This window comes from Zosterops lateralis, assembly GCF_965231275.1.
Source record: "Zosterops lateralis genome assembly, chromosome: 7".
NCBI lineage: Eukaryota > Metazoa > Chordata > Aves > Passeriformes > Zosteropidae > Zosterops > Zosterops lateralis.
The window spans coordinates 29212944-29235710 of record NC_139767.1 but is presented as its reverse complement, the minus strand read 5'-3'; the positions used below and the strand labels follow the sequence as shown (position 1 = coordinate 29235710).

The window sequence follows — 22767 nt, the reverse complement described above, 5'->3', positions numbered from 1 at the left end:
TGTGCTTTGGCAGACTAAGAAAGCAGCAGTTGTGTCTTTCATCTTTCTTGCTTTCACAGCAAAGCTGGAATAAAACCATGAATCTTCTACAACGGAGGAGCCAGCACTGCAGGAATTTGACAGAGCTGACCTCCCACCCAGAGCAGCTTTGCCTGGGGCTGTGTTAGAGCTGTGCCTTGGGCAGGCAGGGGTGACACGGAGGAGACGATGCTCAGCCGGAATGGTGCCCGAAGTGACGGATACATCCAAGAGCTCTTCCACGAGGAAGCACAGCAGGTATGTCAGAGAGCCATTTCCTTTCCCAAATTTCTATCTCCGTGGCCTCTGCACTCCTGGTCATCTCTGTGGCAAGGGAATAGGAATGAAGTAACAAAACTGCCCTTCGTTTTGCTATGTAAATCTGAGGTGTTTGACTTAGAAAGGGAAAGAGGAGACTTGATTTACAGAGGGAAGGAGGAAGCGGTTGCCATAGGAAAACTGCAGTTTCCCTGGAATTTCAGATCTGAGTTCCAGCAACTCTGGAAAATCACTGTGCACCAAGTCCCAGAGTCCCATGTCTCCTCGAGAAGCAAAGGGTCCTAATCAGATATGACTGTGATGGGAAGACCATCTTTACTTACTCTGTTGGTCCAAGCTGGTCCAGCCTGGTTTGTCATATCCTCTAAAGGACTTATCCCATACACTGAGGACCCTGCTTGCTTTTGATGGAGTGTTTGGTAGCGACAGGAGGAGAAGCACAGTGTGTAGCTGCAGGCTCTGTGAAGGATCCTGGATGGTGTTTTTGGTTCATAAATTGGGGTAAATTCACTGAGGCTCAGTAGGGTTTGTTTGCTGCTTGTCCTACAAGAGTATAAACAGGGTATTTCAGGGAGCCCTCTCTTTCATGGCCCAGGCATCCCAACTGCCCAACAACCCTGCATCTTGGGGACCTTCACCTTAGGCAAAGGAGTGTCTTAGCAGCTGTTGGTGCCCATCCTCCTGTTGCTGGCTGGCTGTGGCACCACTTGTGCAGTCTGCCCATAAAACATCAGAGGTAAACCCCAGGCTTTGCTTTTCTCCAGGTATCTCAAACACAGACCAAACCCTGGTGGAAGATCCAGTTGTTTGTATGGGAGCCAGTGCTTTTTGGAACGTGGGATGGGGTCTTCACCTCCTGCATGATCAACATTTTTGGAGTGGTTCTTTTCCTGAGGACAGGATGGCTTGTGGTGAGTGAGTGCTGATTTAGTTGAATGTTTGAATAGAAATTTTCCTCTGCCCCTCCTTACCTTGTATCTCCATCACCACCCCAGTGTTTTGGATTTTATGCTCTTCATTATAGATGTTGCTCATGCCCTCTGGTGTTTGGTAGCTTTTCGAAAAGTTCGACTAAAATGTGCAACTGAAGTGGTCTTTGTGAGTGGTTTCCTTTCTTAGCTTTCAAAAAGAGAGAGGAAAGCACAGCAACAAACCTTGACAATGAACAGGGACACCTTCGTGTTGTATTGTTGAGGAGAAATTAGCACTTTTCAGGTAAAGTAGTTGCAGCCACTCATCCATCTTCCCAACACCACTGAAGGAGGTCTCTTCCAAACATGTCAGTGTTGGAGACCCTGATTTTTTGAATGGGGAATCTTCAGTCAGGTGAAATTGTCATTGCTATCAAAACATCTTCCACTGCTGGGTCCTTAATTGTATCTCACTGAGGGCCAGAACCTGGAATACTGTCCCCTCCTGAGGCAAAACATTGTGTTATGCCTCAAAATTTCCCCTCAGAAGAAGCAAAGCTTCCCCAGAGATGGATGGGATTTGAGCTTCAGGCAGAGTTCTTGTCACAGGCATGGTGGATGCCTTCCAAAAGGAGCAGGAAGACACTTGCACTCTGTACTGAAAATTGCTTTGCTGGAGGTGTTGAGGGGAGCTGCAGTTGTCATGGTGGAGAAGTTGGGATGATTTTTTTAGCTTCCTTTTCCTTCTGATTTTATTTCCTCCACATCTCCTTTGAAAGCAAGTTACTTCTGGAGCAAACACAAATATAAATAAAGCCAGTAAGTAAAAGGAAAACTGAACCAGCTGGAAGCTAGCATGAAAGGGAAGGGAGGAGAAGTCAGGGTTGGCAGAGAGCTCCCCTGGCAGAGGACAGTCATATGTCGAGCTATTCCCAGAGTCAGGCTCTTGCTATGAATTTTCAGAGCTGGAGCTGGGGCTGGTGAAGCTTTGCAGTTCCAGGGGACCTAATCTTGCTGAAATGTTCAACAGGGATTGCTGCTGCACTAACCCCTTCCAGCATGCATGCATAAATAAGCATTAGTGTTTAATGGGGGCTTTTTCTTCCCACTTTCTCTGCTTCCTATTGTTGCTGTGAGTCCAGCATTCCTCCTCAGTCTTAGTGTTAACCCTTTCTTCTATAGGAACTATTGGATTGCCCATTAACTGTTGCCATAGTCTGATACCACCTTTCTGGAAAAGCCCAAGGCTAAATGAATGTTTGCATATGTTTGCTTTTTTTTTTTTTTTTTTTTTTTTTTTTTTTTTTTTTTTTTTCCCTTAACTGAAGCATATAATGTTTATCAGCCATTTAACCTGGGGTAATCAGCTGAAGAAAAAGAACAATTGTCCTTTTAAAACAGAAGTATGGGGTTGGGGTGGGCTGTGGTGCTGACCCAACCACAGCTGTGTTTATAGCAAACCTTGGCTCTGTTCCCCACTGACCAGATAACACCCCTGTCAAAGGCAGCAGGATGCTGAACCAAAATAGGATTTTATGATGATAGCAACATCCTGGATATGTTTCTGGTTTTTTTCACAAAGAAAGAGAAAGGGGAAAAAAAATAAAAATCTGGGATTTCAACCAACCCCAGAGCAGGGAAGCAGCCTTTTAGTGCTGGTGATAAAAATCCCATCACGGCTAGCATGGCCTCAGAGATGAGCATTGCTGGAGCAAGGATGGAAAAAGGGGATGTAGACATGGCCTGGAATATGAGTAAAAGAAAGGGAAGCCAGATGTTAACAAAGCACTGGGCACTGGAGGAGACTTCTGATTGCACTGGTCTGAGCGATTTGTCAGCAGGGGAAGGTGGGCTGGAGCACAGGGGAGAGCTCTTGACCCTGGAAAATAAATTACAGCCATGTGTGAGAGAGTGGGAAGGTCCTGAGCTCAGAAGAGTTCTTAAATTCTTTTGGAGGTACTAAGCACCTTTTCTTTCTGAAAATCCGACCCTGAATGGCAAACTGAACCCCAAAGGAGAGGTGCTGCTGCTCCTTAAAGCAGCCAACGGGGACCTGCAGCTGTGTTTGTTCAGAGCCCTTTCCTCTTTTGCCCTGCAGTGAGACCGTGGCGGGTGCAGCAGCTCCTCCTGGGGCCCTCCCTCTGCCCCAAGCAGGAAGGGTTGTGTTTTTTTCTCCGTGGGGCTGAATCCTGTTCAGAAAAGTCCCCCAAGTCCAGGGAGGGCGAGAGCCACCTGCCGCTCCTCATACACCCTGCGGATCAGGGCCAGCACATGCTGCTTTATGGGAGTGTTATTGGAGTGTTATTTATCTTCCACGCTGCTTTGCCTTTGGGGTTTTGTTCTCTGGGATCTCATTGTTTGGGAGGATCAGAGCTTTCAAAGGTAAATGTTCTGAAAAATTAAAATGCAAGCTTGATGCTGTTAATAAATCAGATGTTGCAAATCTCAGGGGTTCAATTTTGAAACTACTTTTTGTTATGAAAGTGGTTTTTGTGTTTTTTTTTTTTTTTTTTTTTGTTTTTTTTTTTTTTTTTGTTTTTTTTTTTTTTTTTGTTTTTTTTTTGTTTTTTTTTTGTTTTTTTTAGCGTGTCATTCTAAACCATGCAGGCAGGGAGTGATCCTATGGTGGCTGAATCATTGTTTGACCTCATTCCTTTTAAACCAGAGGACAATATCAGTGATTCATGGAAGAGCCCATTGACAGAGCAGAACCTGCTCATGCAAAGGTCTGCTCAGCCCCAGGCTCAAGGACAAGACAGGTTCTCATCAAAGGGGTGCTAATAAAGGCTGTAAATTTAGCAATCAGTTACATTAATTAGACAATGTGTGTTTCTTTTAATCTGTAATGACTCCAGATACATAGATCACTAGTGACTAGAAGTGGGTAGGTTCTTATTCTGTCCCAGCAGATTGGTGAGAATTAATCTTTTTTTGATTTTTTTTTTTTTTTTTTTTTTTTCATTCCAGGGAAACACTGGCATTTTAATGGGCATGTTTCTGGTGTCCTTTGTCATTCTGGTTGCCCTGGTGACAGTCTTGTCTGGAATTGGGGTGTGTGAGAAGTGCATCATTGGAAGTGGAGGAGTCTACTCCATGATTTCTACTGTCCTTGGAGGTCAAGTAGGGGGCACCATTGGCCTCCTTTACATTTTTGGCCAGGTAACTTTAAAACGTTATCCAAAGAAAACTTGGAAACTTTGCAATACAGATATTAATCTTGTGCTGTCCTGCTGCAGAAAGTAATGTTTCAAGTAAAATCTGGGTAGTGCTGCACTGTGCTGGGCAAGATGGGAGAGCAGAGAGCACTCAGCCCCAGGCTGCTCCCCAGGAGCAAGCCTGTGCATGGCAATGTGCTGCCTGGCATGGTCACCCTGGTGGAGGAGCTGAGTGTCTGGACAAGCCATGCAGGTCATATTCTCCCATCCCAAATTACCCCCATTGCCAGGACATGCCCTTGCTGGCGGGAGATTAAAATTAAATGAAGCAGGAGAGGGCAGGGTGGTCAAGCAAAGCTCAGTGGAATGGCTGTGGATGGACAGGTTGGCCTTGGCGTGCTCCACGTGCCCTTAGGGATCAGGCAAGGCTTGGCTGCTTCTCTGTGGGAGCAGCAGAAGTGGAGCTGCTGTGGGAGGAGAGCTGGGCAAGGGTAAGGGCCACAGAGTTCTTGTGAGCCAAAAGTCACAGTTCTGGATTTTCTGAAAGATCCCAAGGAGCTGTTGTGGTGGTGAAGCACAAAAATACACAAGTAGTATACAAAAAGAATGGAAAATAATCACTTAAACCTGCAGTAACTTAACCCTCTCCCCCCATAAAGATATGATGAACAGTATAAAATGTGGTGAGCAGAGAAGCATTTTTATAGAGGCTTGTTTTTAACTGACTGGCTTATAGCAATCTCCAAAACCCCTTAACAGCCCCCAAACCAAAAATAATCCCCTCTTCTCCTTTCACTCCAGATTAAAAGCAAGTGTCCATAAAATATGAACTGAACCCAGTTACAAGCCAAGATATGGAAAGGGGCCACACATGAGAATCCTTCCTGTCATATTTTCCACTCTTGCTCTCCGAGAGGACCCCATCTGGGAAAGCAATCAGGTTGCAGCCTGTCCTGAGGGTCGTAAAAGCTGGGCTGCAGCAGCCCTGGCCCCTGGCTTGGCATCCTGTGTGCACAGGGGCTGTGGGCTGGGAGCTGGCAACCCACTTAAAATCGCTTTGCCTGCTCCCAAAAGCTGCTGGTGCCTTTCCTTTCTCAGCTGTGCTTTCTGCCCAATGTGCCCTGCACCAGCTGCAGGCTGATCCTCTGCTACAGGATGCTCAGGGAGTGTGCTGTAACTTCTGTAATAAGGCAACTGCTGCCAGAAATGGGGTACTCACTATTCCCTGCTCTGACTGGGGCAAATGGGGAATGAGTGGCCACATGCTGCAGAGAAGGACTCTCAGAGTGTAGTTCCCCTGATCGAGATGTCTGCCTGTGATGGAAGTGTGTCCTCCAGGATCTCCCAGTTGCAGGTGTCTGAATCTGAACATCTGAATGTCATCAACCTTGCGAAAACCACACAGATCCTGCAGCTCCCGGATATGACCCAGGTTGTCCTGAGCATCCTCAGTGAAGCAGTGCTGGGTCTGTCCCAGGTGGGGTATCTGCAGTGAATGAAGGTTCTACTCTTGCTGTCTTGGGTGGGGGTTTTCTCCCTTCCAATCATTTGGGAGCTGCACATCCCTCATCTGTGGACAGGGATGGTGGGATTGCAGGACCCAGGTCACACCAGCCATATCAAATATCAGCTATCGGCTCTCACCTTGTTTTCCAGGGATGCCATGCACTGGAAAGCATTGCTGAATTGTCAGTTAGTGGGAATTTCTGGAGGGAAATTTCCTGGTATTTTGGATTGTTGTCCTGCAGTGGTGTTTGAGGCCTGAGCCTGTGCTGCAGATGTCCTGTCCTGCAGGCTCTTGGCCACCCAGGGCAGAGTGTGGGTCCTGTCCTGCTGCAAGGCAAACAGGCAGCTTTCCTGGGAGCTCAGGGAGGCATGGCTCACACAATGTGCTCTCCTCCAAAGTGCAGGCTCTACTCCAGCAGCGAGATGGGGAGCCGGTGAAAAGTCAGAGTTTGCATCCAAACTAAACACTGAGTTAAAAATAACCCCCAGGAGGCAGAGAAGGGGGAAACAAACTGCTGCTCTTTAGGCAGGTGTTGAACTGGGACCCTTTCCTCCAGAGAAACAGAAGAAGGGAGGAAACATAGAAGTTGACTCATCCTTTTTTCTCTCAGACAAGCCAGTGTGGTTTATCGTGGAGTGTAAATAGAGGGTAGATGCTACAGTGAAACATTTGGGCTGCTGGCCCTGACAGCCAGCCTTGCCTGTTTGCCCAGGCAGTAGTTCTGCTGCCTTGGCAGTGCTGTCTTACAGCAATAGAGTTCAATCCCTGCAGGCCAGAGTAACATTAAAAGTTGTGACAGCAAATGTCTGTCTGTCTGTGTCTGTCATCTGTCTGTCTGAACAGAGACCTCCCACAGCCCAGCATGGGCGCTGTAGATGGGGATCCCTTTTTCTCCCTCGGGGCACTCACAGAGCTGTGTCTTTCAGTGTGTTGCAGGTGCCATGTACATCACAGGCTTTGCAGAGTCCATTGCAGGTGTCCTGAGCCTCAGCAACATCTGGGCAGTGCGTGGCATCTCCCTGGCTGTCCTGCTCGGCCTGCTGGGAATTAATCTGGCTGGGGTGAAGTGGATCATCAGGCTCCAGCTCCTGCTGCTTTTCCTGCTGGCTGTCTCAACACTGGATTTTGTCATTGGGTCCTTTACACATCTTGATCCAGGTAAAAGTGGGGGTTCATTGCATTGGGGTCATCAGGCATTAGTTACCTGGGTTTTCTCCTTAGCTGTGTTTGTGAAGTGACACTTGGACAGTGGTAGAGTTCAGAGCTTATATGATGTGCTCCTTGTCCCTTGGTACTGATCTTTTAGAGACAACCCATAATTTTGCAAGAGTGTTTGCAGAGCATGGCTGAAGATTCCTTATTAATTTAAGTGTTTAACCCCAGGGATTGAGCTCTCATTTTGTGCTCCTGTTATGTTTCACTTGGAGGTTTTCTAACAACAGAGAGCATCTGTGTTTGCAATGTTCTTTGTAGCCTTCTGCTGCCTAACTCAGCATTAAGCATTGTGCCCATGAAAATGAAAGATTGTGAATTTAAGCCATGGAGATCTTGTCTGGAGGTCACTCAGACCCTGGCTGTGCTGTGCTGTGCTGTCCACCCAGCTGGGTCTGCTGCCCAGGAGGGAGCTGGGTGAGGGCAGGTGACTGCTGGGGTCTCAAGGACCCATGAGTGGGAGTTCTCCCACTAACTTTTCCCAGCCTGCAGTGACAGATCCAGCTCAGGGAAGGGGGAGGTTCAGGGCTCCCACCTGCAGCCTTGCTCACACCAAGTCCTGCTCCCTTTCTTCTGTCTGTTTGCTGGGAAACACATCTCAGGACACTGCAGCCACTCCAGCAATAATGAAGTGTAATTAGCTGAGTAAACAGAAGGTGTCACCTTTTTCTTGGCTTCCTCTGTGTCCAGCAGCACCTTGAGGGGTTGCAAGTGACCTGCTAAAGTGAGTTTAAGGAAAGACCCTCAGTTTTCATTGACAGCTGTGATTCAGCTGCTGGGCTGGGTGGCAGGAGGTGTCGTGTGGGTACTTGTAGCACCGATGGCACAAGTGTCATTCATGCTGCTGTTTTATTTTCTGCTGCTGCTGCTGTGGTGTGTGAGGATGGTGGCACGGGGACAGAAGCAGCTGCTCTCCTGTCAGACAGAGCCTTATGGAAAGGCATTTACACTTTATATTTAGCATGTTGGAAAAGCCTCAAATGAGAGCCTGTGAAAGTTTCAGCAATACTTGTGAATGAGAATGAAGCAAGGACAGTCGTGTTGCTGGGGTGTGTTTTGCAGAGAAAGCAAGTGACCTGCTCCCAACAGCTGCACTTCCTAGGAAGTTGTTGTCTAGAGGAAACGGGGCTGGGGGGCAGTTGTATCTTTGTGTTGTATTTTTGTTGTGCTCATAGTAGACCTTTCTAACAGTAGAGAAAAATGAATACACGAAGTGAGACCTGATTGTAGGAAAGTGAGCATAGGACCAGGAGGCAAGAATTAAAGGAATACAAACATCAGCAGGAAACATGCCCAAGTGGAGGCCAACATAGTTGTCTTTGATTTCCTCCACTGCCGAACCCTGTCATTTTCTTCTGACAGAAAAAAGAGAAAGGAAGGGAAATGAGGTGGCAGAGCATTGCGGATGCTGCAGTTTAGCCATGGCTGACTAAAGAGGGGAGATTCCAGTGCATGGAAGGACATCGGGCTGCTGGTAACCAGATCCAAGCCCCAGACGCCGGTACCCCATTGCAGTGCTGCCCTGGGGTGGGACCTGCGGCCGTACAGCTGCCAGGGGAGAGCTCTGGGGTTCCCTGCTGCACAGACGCTTCCCTGCCAGAGTGCCTGGGCGGGGGGATCCTCTTAAGTCCTGCATTTCCCCAGAAGGCCTCTGAGTGGTGTGTCAGCACCAAGGGTGAGCGCTGGGCTCCAAGGAGCCTCCTCACGCTGTGTTGCCCGATTTCTGCGCGGCATGGATGGATGCATGCCTGGCTCTGGGGATTGCACCCACCGGCAAAGCATCCCTCCTGCAAGGAGCCTGCAGGTGGGGCATGCAGGTGGTGGTGCAGCTCCAACCTCCACAGACAGCTGATGACAACGGCAGGGTGCACTGCATCAAAGCCCAGAACCCAGGGAGGCATTTGAGACCCCTTTGGGATGGGCATTCCACTGAGGAATGCCCTCAGCAGCGTGGAGTTGTTTTCAGTTTGGTTCAGTGGCTGCAGCAGGAACTGAGATGCAAAGGCAGCATGCAGGGGGAGCTGGTTTCTGAGGCTGGAGCTGTGAGCTGGGTTGCAGCTGACAGCTTGTCTGGGTCATGTCCTTGTTTTATGGCAGGTTTATGGGGTTTCAGTTCACAGCCTTGGGTCTCAGTCTCTGACCCTGTAAAATGGGCCTTGTGCAGCCATCCTGCCTTTTCTACCACGGCAGCCTTTTCCCTCACTTAACATTTCCAAGTGCTGTGCACATACCAAAGGGCTGCACATCTGCCAAGCAGCAGTTACTTGAATTTAAATAATCTCCAGGAATGCCTGTCCATCTTGAAGGCCTTAACTGGCTGCCTTTGTGTGGTTGCACTGGGTGGAGTCCCCTGCTCTTCTCCCCATTCCCGCAGCTCACACCCAGGCACACACCAAATCGGATATTGTCCAAGCACTCACTCCCTTCCTGTGGTTTGCCTTTATTTTTAGTCTGAGGACGGAGCATGTTTACACAAAAGGGGGCTTCTCAGCAGGGCTTCCTGCTGCTCTTTCTCCTTTTCTTTCCTCTCTCCCTTGCTGTGGCTCACTCCTGCTCCAAGAGCCAGCTGGGCTCCTGCAGCCAGGAGCTGGGACTGGAGGAGCTGAGTGACTCCAGCAGACAGGGAGTGCCCTGGTTCACTTGTTCAGATGATGCTGACCCCTCTGGGCCTGCCAGCCTGCTTGCTACCAGCTACCCTGTCCCTCTGCCTGGCCCCCAGGGCTTTTGCTCCTTTCCACAGGCTGCCTGCAGGGTGGGGTGGGACTTGCTGATTTTTTGGAGTAAATCCTAAATCCTCCCTTGGCTTCAGCTGGCACTTCCCCTGGGGCTTGGTCACAGTCCCAGGCTGGGATCTCTGCCAAGGGTGGGTAGTGAGGAGAGGGGCTCCCTGTTCCGTCTGAAAACCAGCCTCATTGAGCTGTCTCTGACCACTCACCTCAAAATTCAGTCCCTCCTCCAGAAACAGACCCCCGTGCTCCTTCCTTCAGACAGGAGAGATCCCTATTCCCTTTCTCCCTAGGTACAGGTTACTGTTTTTAGCAAACATAACATACGTGAATTGAAATCAGTCAGTTCTCAACTCCTCAACCCATCACCAAGACCCAGCACCTGCTACAAATTTTCGTAGCAGCAATGCAGGATTGTTTTGTCTTGTATATGTCTGTATTTTAATGATGGAGGTCCATACCTCAAAATCAGCCTGAGTTATTTTGGGAGGAGCAGTGAAAGCAGAGGAGGATGCTCCTTTCCCTGACCAGCTCCTCAGAACAGTATGTGAAATTTTTGCCCTTTTCACGTCCTGAACATTAGAGTCACGGAAAAAAAGAAGATAAGCCGTCCATTAATGCCCACTATTTTATTTTCCTAGCATATCTCTGCTAATTTTTGTGTAGGGTGACTCCCAAATACTCCCTTTCAATTAGGCGCCTGCTTTCCTGTTTTGGTAGTGGCTCCCAGGTGCCCTGTGAAAGCAGAGAGGCTGTGGGAGCTCATAGGGGAGGAGGGCTGGTGTTAATTTGGTTGTGCTTTGATGGAGAGATGAAAGGAATCACAACCTGAGCAAAAGGGGCCCAACAGCAGCCTTTTAAATGTCTGGTGGGGGGGGAGGGGGGAGAAATAAATTATCTTGTTAGTAATGCTGTAATTGTGTCCCCTTGGGCTGGGATTCCCTAGTCCTGCAGTAGATGGTACCACGTGGCTGGGGTGAACATGGAGCTTGGCTGTGTGGGGCTAAACCCCTCTCCTCAGGCTGGGAAATCTGAGTAGTTCATTTCTCAGGGATGCAGGGAGGTTTGAAAGGCATATTGCTGTCAGAGCGCTTCTGCTTGGGATTATTTTCCATGCAAACCACATCCTTCATGTCACCCGCTTGGGTTTCAGCTTCCCAAAGCTGCTCACACAGAGCCCAGGAAACTCATTTATCATCTTCATTTATTCCTCTGAGGGCAAGTGCTTTGGAGGATTCATCCCCCTTCAATGTTCTATGGCCAAGCTGGGGAGCTAATGCTGTCCTGTGGGTACCACTGGTGAGGATCTGTGGGAGATGAGTTTTGCCTGGAGCTGCTCCAGCAGACAGGGAACCTGCAATTGTTGAAGTGATTTATGTATATAGACACTCTAGTGTTGTAAAGATCCCTCAAATACTGCCTCTGGGGCTTTGATGGACTGAATTAATTAAAAATATTCCCATAGATTGAATATGAAAGTGATCAAAGCATCCTAATCAGGGGCTTCTGCTTGGCTCTGAGTTGTTTTATTTTTGGGCACAAGGGGTGTGCCCCAATATCATAAGAGAGGGTGCAGGAAGGATGTGTGTGTCAGGAGATGATCTGCAGCAAATCCCAGAGGCTTTATCCAGGCTGATTGCTGACTTCCTGGCCTGAGACACATCTGGAAACTGGCATCAAATCCCAAGTAGAAATCACTGTGCAAGCGGCAGCAGAAAAAAAAAAATAAGATCCCACTTTGCTACTGAACAAGGTACACACCGTGGTGAATAAAGGCAGGAGGCTGCTAATACACTCCTTATTTATTAAAAAACATGGGATTGGTTTTCCCAGGTTTTTCCAATTATAGTGCATTGAATGGCCCTGACATCACTCTTGAGTCGGGGCCAGCCTATTCAACAGTCTGGCGAAGACATTTATTAACTGGTTACCTGCCAATTGTCTGGGCTAGGAGCTGCGGGACAGATGTGTTTTGGAAAGTGATAACATTGTTAGAGGCCTTATTTAGATAGTGAGAGGAAAGCTACACCACTCTGTCCAGGTTCTCTGAAGCAGGTATTTAAAGCAGTTTATTTAGAACTAAAAACCAAACCGGCTAGGTTGAGATGTAACCCTGCCACCCTGTTTGTAGGTAGGTTTTCACGTTGTTTCCTGGCTGGAGGACATCCAGCAGTAGGACTGCGTTGAGGGGCAGCAGTCTCGATTGCTGGCAGATGCTCAGGTGTCAGCACAGCTGCTGCACCCCGGGGCTGGGGCTGGCGTCCCTGTCCCTGCTCTGCCCCGACCAGGCAGGATTCCTGAGCCTATCGCCCCGAGGCATCTCCCAGGAGGTGGGTAAAGAGGGGAGGAGGGCTCAGGGTCTGCGGGTCCCGCCCTCCTGCACATACTGGGCTGCACTGGGGATGGATGTCTTGTGCATCCAATCTGCTCCTAAAAATTTCCAGTGATGGATCCTTTGCTGCGTCCTTGGGGAACCCTGCTCTAGTCCCAGCTGTGCCAGGCTAGCCCACTCTTCCTGCAGCCTAAAGCCACTATTTTGGGTCTCTAGAGGAATCGGCACAATCTGATGTCCTTCATTTTTGCATTAAACCACCTTGCTTGGAAGACCTCTGGTGCTCTTCTTCATTCCTCTCCTCTCTGGGCTGCTCCATCTGGGTGGCCATGGGAGTGAGCAGCCCTCTGCCATGGGCTGCTGAGGATGAGGAAGGTCCTGGCCTCCCCTGAAACCCTAAAATGTGCCACTGAATGGTGCTGTCAAGGACTGGCTGGCCCAGGTCTGTTCCTGGAGCCAGGAGAGGGTTTGCTGAAGTTGTTACGGGTTTAAACTTGCTCAGTAGGTAATAAAGTTCTGATGTACACAGGAGGTTTGTATACATTGATTTAACCTTTAATTTCTTCTCTGGTTCCCTGCGAAGCAATGCTAAGCTCACCTTCCTAGAACTTGTAAATAAATCCTGAAATACCTTGGCTGGCTTTATTCCCTGCTAGACTTTGCCTTCATGTGGGCTTTCCCCATCCATTCCTCCCATGAAACCTCCTGTGCAGGCTCTCCTTCAGCAGCAACTTGTTTAATGCTAGAGAACTGATAAAACTGACTGGTTTGAGGAAGATATAAATCATCCCACAATCTCTCCTTCTCTTCCCATTGCTGTGTTTAGATGGGACAGCTTTATTTAATTGCATTGATTTTTTTTCCCTCTTTTTTGGTGCCACCATATAATAGTTTTCAAACGATGGAGATATTTTACCTCCTCTTTTTTTCATTCATCCAGTGTTTAATTCCAGTGCCAGTTCAGCTGTGCCCTGAATCAGCTTTCCTTATTTAGGGTTTTAATTTATTAAGACAATTTCTAGATATTAGATTCTTCCTCCAGCCACTTCACTTCTAGTTTGCATTCCTCTCCTAGGCTAAAGAGAAAACTTTGTGTAGGAAATAGATCTTTATCTACTGTTCATCCTCTCTCCTGGCTTGTATTAACAATTTTTGGCCTTTTTGTCTTTATCCTGGTTGTACCTTCACTAACATGGATGGTGGCTCAGTGATTCTTTCTAGTTTTCTTTTTTTTTACTCAAAATTCATCCATTGAAAAATTGATTTTTGTAGGGAAAATATATTCTATGACTTACACAGAATTCAATTAATAGTTTCAAAGAAGCAAACAAAAAAATCCTTTTAGGTGACAACATCTTGCTCAACCTTTCCAAAATCAGAGTTTGGATGATTTGCATTCTGAAGCCAGACTTAAGGCTCTAGCTGTGTGTGTGTTGTGTATAGAGGATAATGAAAACCTTCCAAAAATAAAAACAAACTGTTATTTTAGGCACAAAATCAAAAAGTCAACAGAAGGAATAGTTTTCTTTTGAAGTACCACTGTCATATGGATAATATAGCCATGATTTATTATGGGAAGCTGGGAGTATGGGATGCTGTAGTCATGAGGATGGCAAAAGACTTGTGGAAGGATCTGGTGGATTAAGTTGTACCATCTTTCCTTTGAAAGATGGGGATTTGATCAGCATGGATTGGGCTTTGTCCCAAACAATACATGGACTGGCTCTGAGATGGAGGGGAGGTCGCTCCAACCAGTCCAAAGGATATGTGTCATCACCACTGAACTGCCACTCACTTTCCTCCAATTGTTGTGCCTTGACTCAGCCCAAATTCTGATCTCTCGAGCCTTGGGCTTTTCACTGGAGAAGTTCTTCAGAGCCTCCCACAGCTGGGCACTTCCAAGAAATATCATTCTGTAATTGATAATGATATCCCATTGATGAAAACTGTTTTCCTAGAAGAAGGATGGAGCAAGGGACACTGTACTTCTTGTCCTCTTTGCAATGAATAAAATAATTTTCCCTGGCTGGTTTGAATACTGCTGAATGAGCCAGGCTGAAAATACCACATAAAAAAAAATCAAATAGTAATGGGAAGATTTATATATTACAGCAAAGTCTAGTGCTTAGCATTAAATAATGCAAAACATAAAAATAATTTCAAAAGTTGAAACACCTATGTTAAAATATCTTACTTTTTTTCTCTTAACCAGAATTTCAGAGTTTCTAACTGCAGAAAATGTTAAAATTTTGGCTTTTTGTTTGGAAAAAATTACTAAACCCCACCAACCTGTAGAGACAGAGTAAGTGCCAAACAGCTCTATTAGCTACTTCCATGGGCACATTCCAAACTTTTCCTTTCTTTAAGCAGTGCTTTTGTGATGAGGAGCTGCCTGTGCAGGCTCTGGGTGTGCTCCTGTGTACGTTAGTGGTTTTCCACTTTCCCGAGAAGCTGAGGCAGAGATAAAGCAGGCGCATGGGGAGCTGGGCAGAAATTAGCATTTCCTCCCACCCTGTCCCGTCCTGCAGGAGATGTGGTGTGGCTGGAGGGAGCTTGGAGGGAGCGTGGGCTGCCTCCTGATCTGAGAGGGGTGGCAGCATCCTGCGAATAAAAGTTGCTCCATTAGCTAAAGACAAACATCGGAGACAGATTTAAGCATCTCCCTTTGTTTATTCTGCCTTTTATGCTATTTTTAGCTGCTGGCTAGCACCCAGTACTGCAGGTCCCATTGGCTTTAGGGAGAGGAGGTGCTCGTGCTCTGATGGCTCTCATGGCTGGGATGCTCCACGAGGAGGTGGGGGTGCAGTTACCAAAGAGGATAAACATGTAAAGGAATGATGACCTCGAGAAGTTGGTGGTTTTTTTCGGGTTTCCTCAAACAGGTCGGCCCTGGCACTTTTGAGTGCAAGGATCCCATGTCCTCCATGCCTCCTCTAACACAGCAGACCATTGCACTGCCCCATGTCAAACCTCTTCCCAAGGAGCATCCTGCAGCAGGCTGGTCTGCAGGACGCGCTGCCGAAACCCTGAGCAGCTTCAGAAAGAGGTCACCCAGAGTGTTCCCTCGACAGCGCTGTCAGTCTCCCCGTTTTGCTAAATTGTCTGCTCGACGGAGTGGTGTTTATGTATGGGGCTGATTCATCCATCGCTGGCAGCGGGACGCCTGTCCCTGTGCTGCTCCTGCTCTAAAGTGACATCTCAATGTCTCTGCTGGTGTTGGTGGGAACATACAGGTGGGGTGGAGGGTGGTTTTTGGGAGAGGGTTAACGGTGGGATCCTGGGGAGCCCACAGCAGCAGGAAGCCGTATTGTGTGTTGACTTTAAACAGAAGGTTTGGGAGATCAGCTCTGGAGCAGAAAACAGGGACTCGGGAGGAACAAACACTCGCTGCTTCAGAAGGGCGGCGATTTCCTTTTGGGTAAACACGTCATTAATCTCAGGGAGCACATTCTTTTCCATCAAAAGATAAGGGATTCGAGTTGCCTTTCTCAGGGCTTGGCCTTTTTAGATTGTTTTAACTGTGGCTTTTGCTCCTTCAATTACAGACTGTACATGCTCTCTCTTTTTAGGTTTGCTGGCTTTATTGTGAGTGCAGAGAGAATATTGGGCAAGGAAACTCCTTCCCTGCTTTCGTTAATTTGCTGTAATCCTTCCTCCCCACCACCCTCTTGCCAAACTTTTTTCCCACTAAAACCTGCCTATTTTTTGCTACTTGCAGCTCTGACGAATGTGGAACGTAAGTGTGGTGTTTGTCCTGATTCATGAAACAGTGCTGATGATAAAATGGGAGCGTTTTTGTTCACGAGTGGAAAAATAGCAATGAGCTGAGCTGCTCTCCCCAGCCTGAGCTGCCTCTTGCTGCTCAGCTTTGGTTTGGCCCTTTTAAGGGTGTCACTTGCTGTGAGGTTTGGGGTGATGCTGGCTGTGGCAATTTTCAGCTGGTCCTGACTTATGGGGTCACAGCAGTGGCAGAGGTGCTGCTTTTGCTTCTGCTCCCTGTGGCTTGGAGTCTGTGGTCACTCTGAGCTCTTTTGATAGTGTGCCCTTTTGAAAATGTGTTTAGCTGGCATTTAGGGATGAAATTACAGAGGGAATTGAGTCTCTTTGTATCCTTACCTCCTCTTCTTCCCAGCCCTTTCTGCTAAGGGCTGCCAACAGCAACATGGGTTGGGGTGGGGTAGAGCAGGAGCTGAGAGCTCCCACATCCTGCATCTCTCAGTGCCCTGGCAGCTCAGGCAGATGCTCTGCAGCCTTTGTGGACTGATCTGTCAGTGTGGCCACATGCTGATGTGTTAATTGCATAATAGCTTCGTTTTTGTCACTGCATAATCATTGACCTGCACGGATTCAACACAAAATTTCCTCTCTATTTTTTTCTCTTGCCTGGTTTAAGATTCTTAAAGCAGAAATACTGAGACTGTGGGAGCTGCCAGCAGGCAGGATGTGGCCCTGAGGACTGAGATGAAGCAAAGTCATGACATCATTTGTGACATATGGAGAGGGAATGATCCTGTGTTTGCTCTTCTCTGTCTGGGCTGGGCTGCACATGCCCCATTTCCAGCTATGGAGCTGTGCTGCTGCCCACAAGTCCAACGTGGAGCTGCTGTGCTCCTGGCTTGCAGGAAATGTGCACTGTTCCATGCTGAGTCTCATGGACTGCAGAAAAGGGCAGCCTGGGCTTGATGCATGTGGTCCCCTGGGTAGGTGAGTCCAGTGGTAGCTGACACAAGGCAAGGGCATCACTCTCATTGGTTTGTCCCATCTCCTCAAGCTCTGCTCCCCTGCAGCCTTTCTCTTTTCCTTCTGCTTCTTCCCAGCCTTCCAGCCAAAACCTGTCTATCCAAAGGTGAAGCAGGAGATGTCCTGGAAGATGTTGAAACATTCTTGTGTTCCTTTACGAGTTCAGCAAAGGTCATGTTTATTCTCTGTTCTTGTCAGCACGGCTCTGCCGCTCAACGCCCTCTGCTTCCATGACTCATCAGTTCCCTCACCATTCTCATGGAGAACTGGGACTTTCTGGTGAAAATCTGTTCATGCATCCTGCAGGTCGAGCATCAGCCCACAGCAAGTGGAGCAGTGGACTGGTAGCATGAGAAAACCACCATGCTGTCCTCTCTCCACCTCCAGCACTACTGCCCTCTCTCTGCCTGCGTTCCTTCCCAACCTTTCCATGGTTTTCTCCTACATTTCTGCCTGCACCTGACCTGTACCAGGCTGGCAGCAGCAGAGCAGTGCCTGGGATCAGCAGTGGTAGTGTTGGACTTGCCTTGCAAAAATATTTTGAGGGCCTTGGGAGCTGGTGCTGGGTAGGTGTGAAGGCATGGCTACAGAAACAGCCCAGCCTTGGAACAGCTTGAGAATGTGGTTGTTAATGTTGGTGTTAAATGAGCCCAAACACAGGAAGCCAGGTGTGTGCATAGGGGGATGTGGAGGCTTGTGACTGTGCTGCTTTGATTGATTTAATTTTCATTCTGTTGGAAAAGGTGATTCAAGTGTTATTCCTGACTGTGGTGTCCTCTTCATGCCTCTTTGATTATGCCAATTCACTGGAGAGGTGCACCACTCGCAGTGCCCATTGCTGGATGTGCTGTATGGCACTGCAGGGCTGTGGTTGTGGTCAGCTGGGCCCATGGCATTTTCTGGCACATCCAGCACTTCACTGAGGAAATCCAGAGCCACCCAGAATGTGGCTGTGTTGGTGCACAGAATCTTTCAGAGCTGTTGCATCAAATGATTCTGTGCTGTTTGTTGACTGAAGTTAAATTTCAGTGTTTGCATAGAGTGAAGGGAGAACACAAAGATAAAGTCCTCGAGGTTTTGGCAATATTCATGGCTTTGCACCCATCTCTGCACATTCACAGTTCCTATGTGAATGGTTAATCCTGTGTTATCTGAAAAACCTATTATCTGAAAATCCTGTGTTATCTGAAAAACCTATTGCTGGTGGTGCCTTGGCATCAAAATTTTACTTCATTTAAGCCAGGCATGCCTAACTTTCCTTTGACAAGTGAAGATGCTGCTCTCATGTGATAAGCTATGGGTAGTATGTGTGTTTGGGGGACTTTGGTCATCACCAGACTGATGGGTGATGCTTATTCTGCAGGCAGGAAAAGAATTTCTGTTTCAGGGGCTTTTTGGGGGGAGAATTTCGCTCCTTCCCTTCTGTAGAGCACTCCAACCTGTATAGAAATTAGTTTGGTTTAGGAGACCCAGCAGTCATCTGACAGACCAGAACTTCTGAGAGTTACCAGCCTGACAGGGCTTGACTTTCCTTTGGGGGAGTCAACAGCTCAGAAGTTCTGGGCTTGTACCTTGCCCTCAGCTAGAGTTTGGAGGAGGAAAATGTAAGCATGTGGTAGGTGAGGAGTGAAACTTTATCTTACTGCAGAGGTGTGAGTTCAGACAAGGATGGCAGCTGTGGGACCAGGCTGTGAGGATCAGTCCTATTTTCTCCACAGTGGTGTGCCTGGCTATCTCCAGCACCCTCACCAGGACCTTGTTCTGGGTGTGCACTTGGACTGGCATCCAAGGAGAACAACTGGATTTCAGAACTTATGCCAGAAGGGTTTAGTGGTAGAAGAAGAAATGGGAAAAAGATAGAGAGCAGAGATAATTATGCCAAGGATATACAATTATTCTTTGGCACTCCATGTCTTACACATCACACAGGATCCTGAAAATGCTGAGGTCAGACCTGGGAAATGTGCTGCAAGACAAACACTTCCAGCTGTTCCTCTGAAGGCAAATCTCAGCAAGTACCTTCCAGGAGGGAATGTGTGGGCTCACTTATTTTGGAAAAGAAAAAAAATCTCACCATTTCAAGCCTTCAACATTCACCTTTGTAATTAAAATCTCTAATCACAAGCAGAGTGCAATATGGAACTGTCATCAGGGAGCTGTTTCTTAAGGTGGTTTTCCATTTTTGCACTATTTAGCCTCTGCCTCAGTGCCAGGCTTTACTTAACCTTAAGCTTGTGAACAGGCTTATTGAATTTGGCCAAGGCTTAACTAATCTGTAATGAGCTCCAGGTTGCCTGGAACTTGGCAGAGCCCCTGTGCTCTGTGCTGTTGCATAATGGCCTGACCCTGTGTAACCACATCTTCGCCTTGAGCCCCTGATCCAACCTCTCTGAGTTCCCATTCTGGAGCCCTGGGCTTCATAGAGGGGCTGCCCTCACAAGAGGAGTCCTGAGTGCCAAAAACCTCCTGCTTTCATGCTCTTCCACATGGTGAGAGGTGGGAGAAAGTACAAGAAAAGCCCAGACCTGCTGGGGGAGAGAAGGGATGCAGCAGTGGCAGCCAGATGAAAACTGGTGCCTCCTCCCAGGAGTCTGTGATGGCTGAAAAGACATCAGAGTTTTGATCATCTTCTTCCTCCTCCTCTGGCTACATCAGGCTGGTGTACAGTCTGCTGTGGTCCCCCTGCACATGAGAACAGAGGATGCTCATCCTGAAATCTCTTCCATTTCAAACTTGCTAGGTGGTTTTTACTGTTTATTACATCATTTTAGTAAGAGCAACTGGAAGGAGTTGATTTGTGAAGCATCACAGGAATAATTCAGATGTTGCTCTAAGTAATTTTTTCCCCTATTGTTTATTTAGATCAGCTCAACCACTAGAGAAATGCATTATTTGCTTTCTTCTTATGGAGTATCTAATGATGAAAATAAATTGTTACTGCTGTTTATTGTGCATTTCCCATAAGGCTGACACGGCACAGAGAAGGAACCAGATTCTTTTCTTCTAGCATGACACAAGGAAGATTGTTTATAGCACTTCAGCTCCAGCCCTCTGCAAGCCAGCTGAGAGCAGGATCATTAAAGGCAGGATTTAGAGGCCGTGGGGTTGCATAAATTGATTGAGAGCAAAATTTTTCAGACAAATATTTTGTAACGAGCAAGGAGGGAGGAATCTGGTTTGGATCTTGTACTCAGCAGTAAGCTGGAGAAAAATATCTCCTTACAGAAAAAAAAATTCATAAAAATGATCTTGCCTTGTTTGAAGATCAGAGTGCCAAATATAGACCCTATCGCATTTCCTTCCCTCCTCCTTCCGAAGCTCGTCCTTTTGAAGTGCACTTTCAATGGGATGTGGATAATTGACTCTGCAAACAACTGACCCAGGGCTCTGTTGGTTTAACCAATCGGTCTCAGTTGCTGATTCCTGTTTTGTTTTGGATGATTTTCAGCCCAATTGCCCCGTCAGCTACAATTAGTTGCATTAATATGACAGCTGGAAGGTCACAGATGACTTGCACTGGTCACAGGCATGAGGGCAGGCAGGAGATGCTCCCAGCATGGTGTCCTCAGCCCCATGCTCATGTGCCCCTAAATTTATGGTGACTGCAGATCCTAGCCTGATCAAAAGGGATGTGAGGTTTGCTTCACAGGAGGGTGATGGAGTGAGAAATGAGGGTGCAATGACAGCTAACATTTGGATGAACTTCTCTTTAATTAGTCAAGAAAGTTCCTGGTTCTGTATACAGGGGAAATGTGGAATGGCCTCTCACCTGCCAGAGTTGTGAGGAGAGGAAGCAGAAGTGGGATAGAGTTGTAGGCACATCCTGTGGCTCTTTCAACAAATCCATGGCTGTTGTTTTCTCTGGTTTCTCTGGTGACATCTGTCATGGCTTTGGGCTTTTGTCTCTTCCACCGAGGATTTCCACTTAGAGGAATAAAGTAGGAAAGGGAAGAACATACAAGTGAATGGAACACTAGGGGATCATTTAATTTCTTAAGATTGATAGGAGTCAGAAGCACACAGGGGCAGGTGAGACATTGGACTTGTGGGTCTCATGGTCAGTGTGTGGCCACAATATGGGCAAAATGGTACCACAGATAATGTAGTCTGGTTGTTCACTGGTCTGGACACTTGGCCTTTTGTATGAGGAAGGAAACAGAAGGCACCCAAACTGCCTCATTTGAATTATACAGCCCCAAAACACCATTGGAAGACTCCAGTTGGAGACTGTTTACTTACAAAGCAGGACTCTGTGCCTAGTGAGGTTCTGCAACAGTCTGGTTTTGGTTGGTTGTTATTTGGCATTTTTCTTAACTTCCTGGATGATGGAAAAGGGAATGTTCAGATTCAATCTGAAGATGACCTCCAGCTGGGAAGAGCTTGCAGCAGCCTGGCAGAGAGGGACAGGACTTCAGATGACCTCCACAAACTGGGCAAGTGGTGTGAAAAGGACAGTTTGTGACTAGGGAAAACCTGAATGATAGGAATATGTGAGACTAAATTGTCAAGAGAGGCTAGAGTTTGCTTCACAGGAGATATTTATGAATCAGTGGGGCAAACTTTTGTCAAGTGGCATAGATGCATTTGATGCTGCTGCTGGTTGGAGAAGGTCTGCAGACCTTTGTGGGGTAAGATGAGTATTTTGCTCATTTTTAATTGAAAAATTAACATTTCTGCATGGAGCACGTACTTAGTGAAAAATCCCTTGTCCAAGGAGCATCACTTCCCTTGAGGAATTTGGTGGGAGCTCTGCAGACAGGCCATGAGCTGTGCTGTCATGAGCATCAATTTTGGTTGAAGCCACATGGGTCTGGACTTACAAGAACATACAAAAATTCGCCCTCTATTTCTCCAGGAACTGCATTTTCTGCAGACATCTGTGAGGTCCAGAGGTCAGCGTGTTGCACTGAGCTTGTTCCCTGTAAATCTCATCTGGGACTTGCTCCTAGTGAAGAGAGCTTGTGCTTTTACAAAGCCTAGCAGCAGGAGACCTCTTCTATCAGTGTGTTTCCATCCACGTTTAGGCAACACAATGAATGCAGATGTAGTAGGAAATTTCTGATTATCTATAGGGTTTTTCTGTGAAAACTTCAAAGCACTGTGGTTAGTTATATTCTGAGACTTTAAGTGCATGTGTTGTGTGCTCAGAGTGCTGATTTAATGTTCTGGTTTAATCTACTGCCCAAATATCATTAATGTTGTCTTTGAGGCATGAGACAGCTTTGATGGAGCCTTTTTTTAATTTCTGGCCATCACCCTGTGCAGCCATAAACAACATCCTGCTTGCTAATGAGAAAATACAAGTTATTGGAGTCACATGTCTTGTGGAAATAGATTGTAGTGGCAGGAGAAAAAAAAAGAACTGACTTTGCTCACCTTCCACCCCCAGCTGGCATGAGCATGACAGGGAGGAAAAGTTTCCATAGATGAAGATACTCCATTAAAGAGCAGTGTTACCTCTTAAAAATTAACTTATTATTTAATGGCCACACCCATTAATTCCTTAACCTGCTTTTGTGAGATATCTTTTCTGTCTATAAGCATCTAAAATCTTTCCTAATTAATGCCTTGCACACCAGCTGTCTGGCTTAACCCTTCCTAACAAATTGAGGTTTATGGAAGAATTTGAGCCATCCTTCAAGTGTGTAGTGAGGGAGTAGGATCCTCCACTACATACCCAGTAAACCAAGTGCATGACACTGGTATCCCACCCATTGCTTTCCCCTCTCCCCTGTCTTCTGTAAAACTTGTTTGGAAAGTAAAACTTTGTGTGTGACCTTAGAAGGACGGGGCAGGAGTGGCAACCCTGGTTTCTGCCTTCTCCCCCACCAAATAAGTTGATGTTCATCCTTTCAGAGGGTCCTGGGAAGCAGCCCTTGCAGGTGCA

At 47.2% G+C, this 22767-nt stretch overlaps 1 protein-coding gene across 2 annotated transcripts in view; it reads left to right on the top strand.

Moving 5' to 3' along the window:
• Nucleotides 1-22767, top strand: part of SLC12A8 (solute carrier family 12 member 8) — a 51018-nt gene that overhangs the window by 3482 nt on the left and 24769 nt on the right. The window contains exons 2-5 of one of the 2 annotated variants that reach the window (XM_083865345.1): nt 60-276; nt 1062-1208; nt 4176-4367; nt 6797-7028. In XM_083865345.1, the coding sequence (XP_083721471.1) occupies nt 208-276; nt 1062-1208; nt 4176-4367; nt 6797-7028 (640 nt within the window). In that variant the 5' untranslated portion in view covers nt 60-207. Of the gene's footprint in view, nt 1-29; nt 277-1061; nt 1209-4175; nt 4368-6796; nt 7029-22767 lie in introns of both variants that reach the window. The other variant, XM_083865346.1, reaches the window with a different exon arrangement.